This window comes from Glycine soja, chromosome 16, assembly GCF_004193775.1.
Source record: "Glycine soja cultivar W05 chromosome 16, ASM419377v2, whole genome shotgun sequence".
NCBI lineage: Eukaryota > Viridiplantae > Streptophyta > Magnoliopsida > Fabales > Fabaceae > Glycine > Glycine soja.
The window spans coordinates 12,013,133-12,022,585 of NC_041017.1; the positions used below are offsets into that span (position 1 = coordinate 12,013,133).

General features: G+C 34.0%; 1 protein-coding gene across 1 annotated transcript; it reads left to right on the top strand.

The window, feature by feature from the left end:
• Positions 1–3,391: 3,391 nt before the first annotated feature.
• On the top strand, positions 3,392–6,701 carry LOC114390167 (cytochrome P450 CYP82D47-like). The gene is made up of 2 exons (XM_028350867.1): positions 3,392–4,374; positions 5,911–6,701. Exons 1-2 carry the CDS (start codon positions 3,412–3,414, stop codon positions 6,538–6,540), a joined length of 1,593 nt encoding a protein of 530 aa, XP_028206668.1. The 5' UTR covers positions 3,392–3,411; the 3' UTR covers positions 6,541–6,701.
• Positions 6,702–9,453: the final 2,752 nt, after the last annotated feature.

The window sequence follows — 9,453 nt, forward strand, 5'->3', positions numbered from 1 at the left end:
GATGCCACCGTGTTCGGGGTCGTTAATCCAGATTTCCCCCTGTACATAAAGTACGAAGACCTCTCCGAAATCGCACACGGTGGTCAATGTCTCAGCATATCAGTGTTACAGTTATGGATTCTGTAAGTCTTTATATAAAAGGATTTTATTTACCTAAGTTATGGCTTTCAATTCATAAATATTTAACTTTGACTTAACATAAACAGGCATCTCACTGAAACATGTATGCGAGCGGGGAATTCTGATATCTATGGATTCCTCGAGCCTCAGTCCATTCAGAGGTCTGGGCAATCGCAGTTTGAATCTGAAAGTTACATAAAGAGTTGGATGCGGAGTTCACAATGCGATGTGTATCTTGGAGCCTACCTAAATGGGTAAGTCACAAAATAACAAAATTTAATTAATGTTTACTAATGTACTAACCCATTTTAGGTTCCACTGCAGTGGACATTGGCAGATGGTGGTCATCCTGCCCAAGGAACACTTAGTTGTCTGGTTTTGTTCATTGCATAACAGGCCAGACAACTACCTTAAGGGGATTATTAATAGGTTAGTGTTCTTTTCAATACATTTGCATTGTAATACCTCAACGTACAACACCAGTTTTTAATTGTTACTCATATGGAACAGTGCTATCAAGGGTCTTGATGATGCTCCACAGCCTAAATCAAAGGCTCCTGCTTGGTGGATTGTCGTCAAGGTACGTCATTTACATAAAACTTCCACTTATATATATTTCTTTATGTGTCTATACACTAGTTGTTTAATTAATATCCAAATTTCATTATGTATTTAGTGTAATAGACAAAAAGGAACTACTGAGTGCGGCTACTATGTCATGCACTGGATGTCCACCATCATTTTAGGAAGTTTTAGAAATAATTGGGAAGCAGTAAGTTTATTTCAAAGAAAATCGATTTATTTATAGTTTGTGTTACATTATTAACTTAATATGATTTATTTAATCATGCAGTATTTTAACGACCCTAGACCATTGGAGCCCGAGAGATTAAAAGCATTGCGGATTCAGTGGGCACAGTTTTATCTCTGAGTTAGAGATCAGGCCTAGGATTTAGGGACATTTTTTAACATTTTTGACATTTTCTATGTAACACGAACATTGAATTCATTTGTTGATTGTTCTTTATAATATATAAATCAATTATTTGATGTTTATTATCATTAAAACTGCTTGAAAGTAGAATAAAATGTTTATTTGCTGTGAATTGGGCCTCCTGAAATTGCATTTGACAGGTACAATTTTGGGTTTACTGTAAAAATAGAAAGTATATATAAAAAAATATTTGAAAACAACATCGGTTATTAACAAAAACCGATGTTAATATCATAACCAACATCGGTTATAATAGAAAACCGATGTTAACGTTTGTATATTAACATCGGTTTTTTGTGTATAACCGATGTCAGCGTTTGTATTTTAACATCGATTATCTGTGGATAACCGATGTCAACTATTGTACATTAACATCGGTTAATTATAAATAACCGATGTGAATATTTGAATAGTAACATCGGTTATTTATAATTAACCGATGTTATACACAAAGAACTACACCAAATAAGTGTAAGCATCATCAACGTTGACATCGGTTTTCTAGAAACACGGATGTTAAGGGCATACATTAACATCGGTTATTCTAGAAAACCGATGTTAAACTAACATATTAACATCGATTTTACTGGAAAACCGATGTCAACGTTCATCATGCCTACACTTTTTTTGTTGTTGTTCATTGTGTTTAACATCGGGTATTTGGAGAACCAATGTTGTCATATGTATGTTAACATCGGGAACCAATGTTAACATTCATACATTCAACATCGTCACTTTCAACATCGGTTTTAGAACCGATGTAGAATGTTCTAAATAACTGATGTTGAAAGTGTATTTTCTAGTAGTGCATGCTCCATTTGGAGTTCTGTAGTGTCCTATAGGCCCTACACAAAGTAGGTAGATCAAGTAAGCACAAAATTGGAAAATTAGCTACAATTCTCAATTAAGCTCAATCATTTGCCTAATACCAAAACTAAGTTAAGATGAGAAAATAAGGGTTAAAGAGATGTCAATTGAGCTAAGAAGAATAGAAAAATATTAAACTACAAATACTCAATCAGAGACCTTCTAAACTACCGACCTTTTGTCGTTTCACATTTCTTGCATATAATTTTTTCCCTTGGTTTGGGTTAGTGATGATTGCTTTGGGACTGAGTGTTTCCTTTTCTTTTGCATATGTATTGTTTTCATTTTATATGTATATGTTTACAAATATCTACGTTCTCAATGTGCCTATGATGTAGCACTAGGAGGACTATTAGCTAGTGTATATCACCTTACAAGACTAGAATATGGTATAGATCAACCTGAAGAGGTCTGCATAAAAATATTTGTTGCAAGAAGAAATCCCAGAATTCCTTCTATTTTTTGGGTTTGGAAAAGTGTGGATTTTCAAGAAAAGGAATCTTATGATATGTTGGGAATCTCTTATGATAATCATTCGCGTCAGACCTAGGTTTCATATATTTTGTTGGCACTTAGTGTGTAATTTGGGACATATCCACACTTTGATATATATTTAGTTTCACACTCGTTATTTATTATAATGAATCACCCTTTACACACACATACACATAACAACAGTTTAAGTTTAAAACATTTCTCTTTCTCTTTATTAAAAAAAAAACATATGGTTTATAATTGGAATGCATATGTTTTTATAAAGTGATTTATATTTTCATCATGACTTGTATCTATAAAGGAATAAAAAGAAAAGAAAAATTTACTCACGTTTTGTTAAAGTAAGATGTTTTCACAATTGGATTAATGAGCACATTTATAAAATTAAAAAATAAAAAATCATTTTAAAAAAGAAAAAAATACATATTTATTCATAATAGATTTTATGATGTCATAATTTTCATATATGTAAACATAATCATACATGCCAACACCACTCACCATCACCCCCATAATAATTAATTAATTAATTAATTATAAACACTTTAATTAAATTTAGTTCTTCTTATAATTAAATCACTTGTTAAACAATTAAAAAACACAACATTACAAAATTCCATTCAATTATTTTCAGAAATGTTACTGTACAATTTTTTATATTGATTCTCTTATAATTGATATAAAATGACGTCATTAAATTCTCTTATAATTTTTTGAACTCACCTTTCCTCAATTGTTATTGGGCCACCTTGTCAATAAGTGACATATATTCTGCTATGAAGGGCCTACGTCACACGCAACACGTTTGATATTTGTCAAACTAATTATTTTGTTGTCTCGTTCATGGGACCCTCTGATCATGCCGTTCAATAAATGCAAGAGAATTCGGATCCTAGATATAGATGTGCAGATATTGTGGCTACTCAACCCTCCTCATGGATCCTGCTTCATATGTCCAAACTATTGCAGGAATCTTAGCATTGTTAATTGCATACATTGTGTTTAGGTCCATTAAATCTCCTAATGGATCTAAACAAAGAAAGGGTAACCAAGTACCCGAACCTCGTGGTGCTTTACCTTTCATAGGTCATGTCCATCTTCTCAATGCTAGAAAACCGTATTTCAGGACCTTTTCGGCCATTGCTGAGAAATATGGTCCAATTTTCATTCTCAAATTGGGTTGCCACCCCACCTTAGTCGTGAATAGCAGGGAAATTGCCAAGGAGTGCCTCACAACTAATGACAAAGTTTTTGCCTCAAGGCCTATCACATCAGCAGGGAAAATCTTAGGTTACAACAATGCAGTTTTTGGTTTTTCCCCTTATGGGAAGTATTGGCGCGAAATTAGAAAAATGGCCACCCTTGAGATCCTCTCAAGCTATAAGCTTGAAAAGCTAAAGCATGTGAGAGACACTGAAACATTGTCTCTTGTCAAAGACCTGTACTCATCAATATCATATCCAAAGAACGTGAATGGCTCAACAACTCACGTGCCTATAAGCAATTTATTGGAGCACATGTCCTTCAATATAATTGTGAGGATGATAGCTGGGAAGAGATTTGGAGGGGACACAGTTAATCAAGAAGACAATGAGGCATGGAGGCTAAGAAACGCTATCAGAGATGCCACATATCTATGTGGTGTTTTTGTGGCAGCAGACGCTATTCCATCCCTTAGTTGGATTGATTTCCAAGGGTATGTGAGTTTCATGAAGAGGACTAATAAGGAAATAGACCTTATTCTTGAGAAGTGGCTGGAAGAACATCTAAGAAAGAGAGGTGAGGAGAAGGACGGTAAATGTGAAAGCGACTTCATGGATGTGATGATATCTGCTTTCCAAGAGGAAGAAGAGATTTGTGGTTATAAGCGGGAGATGGTTATCAAAGCAACATCAGTGGTACGTTTTCTTGGCATGCTCATTAGTAGTAATTATCTAGCAATAATTATTCTCATACCTTCTATTTTATTTCATTTTCTTGTTTTACTATCTAATTACTTATCCAATTTATCAATTCCTTTCTCATTCTTTTTTTCTTCATATTTCTCTCGATCGTCCACCAAAATACACTACAAAATAAGTCATACATAATCACTATTCATTATCTAATGATAATCATTAAAGTAGATTCGAAATTTTATTTGCCAAAAGACACATTAAGAAATTTATTTATTTTGATTTTAGTGTAAAAATATTACAATATGTAGAAATTATTTAAGACATGTCTTTTAAAACAGTCAATTATTAATTACATATAACAATCTATATATAATTGAATAAATGTGTAAATTTAGTTTATTCTATCAAGATATGCTAATTGAATTTTAGCTCATGTTTAGAAAGTTTGTAAAATTATTACTAAAAATGTATTTTATCCTCTAAAGAATCATTTATAGAACATACCAAATATGTGTTTGAAGTCTTGAGTTGAGGGAGGGGAGCTCCACCCACGCCTCCCTGAATGTAAAGTGTGCAGGTTTACGTTGACCACGATTATTTTTATTTATCTTACTTACTAATTCAATGAGATTCATAGATTAATCTAACCCACGTGGGATTGAACCCCACATGCAATTAGTCCTCTAAATCCTCCCTTGTATGTTTGGTGTGAATCAAGGTTTTTTTTTTTTTACATTCAATCACTCATTCTTTGAGGTATTAAAATATATTTAAGAAATTAATTTCTTTCAATAAATATTTTTCCATACATATAACAAGAATTGAATCTATACCTACATACTTAAAAAAATATTATCTATAATCATATTACATTATGTTGGTTCCTCCTTTCCTTGTATATATGTTGGATGGGTTGGAAGTGCTTCCGTTAGTTTGAATTCCAAAATTTTTACAAGAGGCTGCTGAAACGTCAACTTTGGTTATTTATTATGCTCTATAGATTTAATTTTTCCTAAAATTTAACTTTTAACATATTCCTTTGATCCTTTCTATTAATATAGCACGGCCAATGCCAAAAATAGGACCATACATAAATTACTTTATATTTTTAGACAAATGTTATGACACAAGTTAAAAAATTAAAAATATATATATTTTATTGAAATAAATAAAATTATATTATTCATGATTTTTTACATTCTATTATGATTCATATAATAAATACTTTTTTTTTAATTTTTAACCAATATACTTAAGACATTAATTAATAAGATCCATATTTTTAATGTGTACAATTTCCATCTTTTAATTATAGTTAATCTTATTCCATATATTTCCCACAAAAAGGAACTCAATAAGTTGCATATATCTTAAACCCCTTAATTTACATATTTTGATTCAACTAATTTAACATCTACTTCTTTCTAATTAAATTAAATAAGTACTCTAATGTTTTGGGTCCATCCTCAACCTGAAATTCTATGATGTTTTCAGCACAATAAAAGGTGATCTTTAACTCATCATTTTTTTATGCAGCTTCTTATCCTTACTGCCTCAGGAAGCACAGCCATAACACTAACATGGGCACTCTCCTTGCTCCTAAACCATCCAAAGGTCCTAAAAGCAGCCCAAAAAGAACTGGACACCCATTTAGGAAAAGAAAGATGGGTCCAAGAATCTGACATAAAAAACCTCACTTATCTACAAGCCATTATCAAAGAGACCCTTCGTTTGTACCCTCCAGCACCTTTAACTGGGATAAGGGAAGTTATGGAGGATTGTTGTGTGGCCGGGTACCATGTCCCAAAGGGAACACGTTTGCTTATTAACCTATGGAACTTGCAAAGGGATCCAAAAGTTTGGCCCAACCCTAATAAGTTTGAACCCGAGAGGTTCCTCACCACTCATCATGACATTAACTTTATGAGTCAAAACTTCGAGTTGATCCCATTTAGCATTGGAAGAAGGTCATGTCCTAGAATGACATTTGGGTTGCAAGTCTTGCACTTGACTCTGGCTCGATTGCTTCAAGGGTTTGATATTTGCACAAAGGATGGAGCTGAGGTTGATATGACTGAAGGGTTAGGAGTAGCCTTGCCTAAGGAACACGGACTTCAAGTTATGCTCCAACCACGTCTTCCATTGGGGCTTTATGAACGACTTTGAATAAAGTTTGTGAAAGTTAATTGTAATATTTTTATTCTCATATATTGCATCCCTCAATAATTTGACTGTACTTTGGGTTGTGATGTCTTATTTTACCAGTCGTTTATGTAGTTCAATTGTAACAATTAGTAGTATTGGAATATTAAAAAATTGATAATGTATTTGCATGGTGCATAATGTTATTTTATATCTTATTTTTTTCTACTTTTAAATACATACATACCTCAATGATACATTATCATAATGATAGGATAGAGTAAAAATTGTCACTATGCCATATATGTACTTTTAAGTGCTAACTAAGTATCTAAGATAGATAACACGAGAAAGTATTATTTAAGCATGTCACTCTGCATTATTACAAACTAGGGATTTAATGACAAATTTATTGAAAAAAAGAAAAACGTATGCAACAAATAACAAATAGAGGGGAAACCAAATGCATAAACATTAAGGGCCGAATCTGTTTCAAGCCAAATGGAAAGTCATAACACTATTAATTCTGCATGAAAAGCATACGAGACCCCTACCTACAGAGAAAAACCACCCTTAAAGTCACCTAGGCAATATGTGAAAGGACCTCCACAAGCCCCCAAGCTTGGAGCTCCAAGTGCAACCAACCTCTAGCAAGAAATATCCAAATCACTTCTTTAATATAAGGAGCCTTACCAGGATGTCCTTTAATAAAAAAGGATTTGAGAATATTGAATTATTTGGATATTTGATTACATACTTTGATGCAATCCTTCCAAGAAGGAGATCCATCACCAGAGTCATGACCAGGAGACTCCAAGAAGATTGGGCCAGGGATGGAGGAGAAGGTCTTAAAGTTCTCATGAGCCTTAAGATAGATTTTGGTCCCATGGGCTAAGTGTGAATCCACTTATCTTTGTACATATTAGATTAGGATTTCATTATTTTTTGGACCTTGTATTTAGGGCTCTATAGTGTAGGGACGGTACCCCACAAGTTTAGGATATCCTAGTAATGTAGGATTTTTCAGCCCTTGTATTTTAGGGCACCTAGACTAGTTTTTGTATTAGGGGTAGTGATGTAGCTCCATGTAGAGCTTGTAGGCCTTGGATCTTCTTCATCAATGGAGTCCTTTTCTTCTTGAAGACCAATGGCAGCGGAATGGAGAAGGAGGAAAGGTAATTGGAGACGCCACTTCAAGGAGAAGATGAGTCAAGAACAAGCTCACCACCATAGGAGGTCATGGATAAGAGCTTGAAGGTAGGGGAAGATGAGTGGAGGGAGAGGGAGAGAGGGGGGCATGAATTTTATGCCTCAAATAAGGTCCGAACTTTGAAATATAATTTCTCAAATGAACAAAGTTGAAAAAATGCACATAGAAGGCCTCTATTTATAGCCTAAGTGTCACATAAAATTTGAGAGAAATTTCAATTTCAATTCAAATTTCACTTGAATTTGAATTTGAATTTGTGGAGCCAAATTTGGAGCCAAAATTTCACTAATAATGGTTAGTGAATATTAGCTATGGTTCAGCTCACTAATCCAAGATCAAGTCCAAGATTCTCCACTAAGTGTGCTTAGGTGTCATGAGGCATGCAAAGCATGAAGGACATGCACAAAGTGTGACTATATGATATGACAATGGGGTGAAGCAAGCAAATGCTCACCTCCCCCTTAGGATGGTCCAAAATTTAATTTGATTGGGCTTCTCCCAATTCAATTAAATTTCTATCCCAACACACACACATCAAATAGTGCACTTAATGCATGTGAAATTACAAAACTACCCCTGATACAAAAACTAGTCTAGTTGTCTTAAAATACAAGGGATGAAAAATCCTGTTTTACTAGGGTACCCTCCCTACACTATGGAGCCCTAAATATAAGGCCCAAAAATAATTAAACCTTAATCTAATATGTAAAAAGATAAGTAGGCTCACACTTAACCCATGGGCCCAAAATCTACCATAAGGCTCATGAGAGCCCAAGGGCCTTCTCCTGCATCTCTGGCCCAATCTTCTTGGAATCTCCTAGTCATGGCTTTGGTGATGGGTGTTTCGCTCTCTGGGATACTACTTGTTTGTGTGGATGCGAAATCTACTGACAAGTGCACCGGGTCGTCAAGTAAATAATTAAAATGGTGTGAATCGAGTATCGAACTCAGAGAACTTGTTCATTTGGTAAAGGTTTGTTCAATAAGCAGACATTTGCAAATAGAAATCATGATTATGAATGAAAGTAAAAGTATTTTCTATTCTAATTACAAAGCAATAGACGTGAGAGAGTAAGTGTGAAAGCAGATATCTAAAGGCATTGGGTCCTCTTACTGAGCAAATTGATGCAATTAAGGATGTTTCTCTAATTAAAGATGTTTCTGTGTTCTATGCTGAAGGCTTAAGTACTAAACACTAATGTCTTGTGAGTTTAGCCTAATTCTAATTAAACTTCGTTGACAGATGTCTCTTTTTGAACTTAGCTTTGTTGAACAACTTTATGATCACAGCATAATAAAAACTAAATTACCGCACTTTGTGTCCAGACATATGGTAACCTAATCCTGCTCTATCAAGTTCTAAGGAGACAATACATCTTTCAATGCTAAAGGCCCTAACAGTACACATATGGGTGATCAATCCATAAGCATGAAATAATAAAGTACTGATATAAACAATGAACAAATAAAACAACCTTAATTAGATAGGGAAAGAATTTACATCAATTACTTAGCAAGAATCCCCAACTGAGGGTTTAGCCTTCCATAGCAAGGAAGATCCTTTTACAATGAAGAAGAGGAATTAAGAGAAATTGCTTGTTCAACAACCAACATAAGTCTCAATCTTTGCACTTCATCTCATATCATACAGTCAAGAACACACAAACTGAATCTGAAGGACTTTTTCAAGGCTTGTAACGAGGCTGGGCTGCAATCAATTCATGGTT

What these genes read in the sequence shown, in the direction of transcription:
- LOC114390167 (XM_028350867.1), top strand. Translation starts at nt 3,412, where the DNA reads ATGGATCCTGCTTCATATGTCCAAACTATTGCAGGAATCTTAGCATTG. An exon ending in TTATCAAAGCAACATCAGTG is followed by an intron (nt 4,375 to 5,910) that starts GTACGTTTTCTT and finishes TTTTTTATGCAG; the next exon opens with CTTCTTATCCTTACTGCCTC.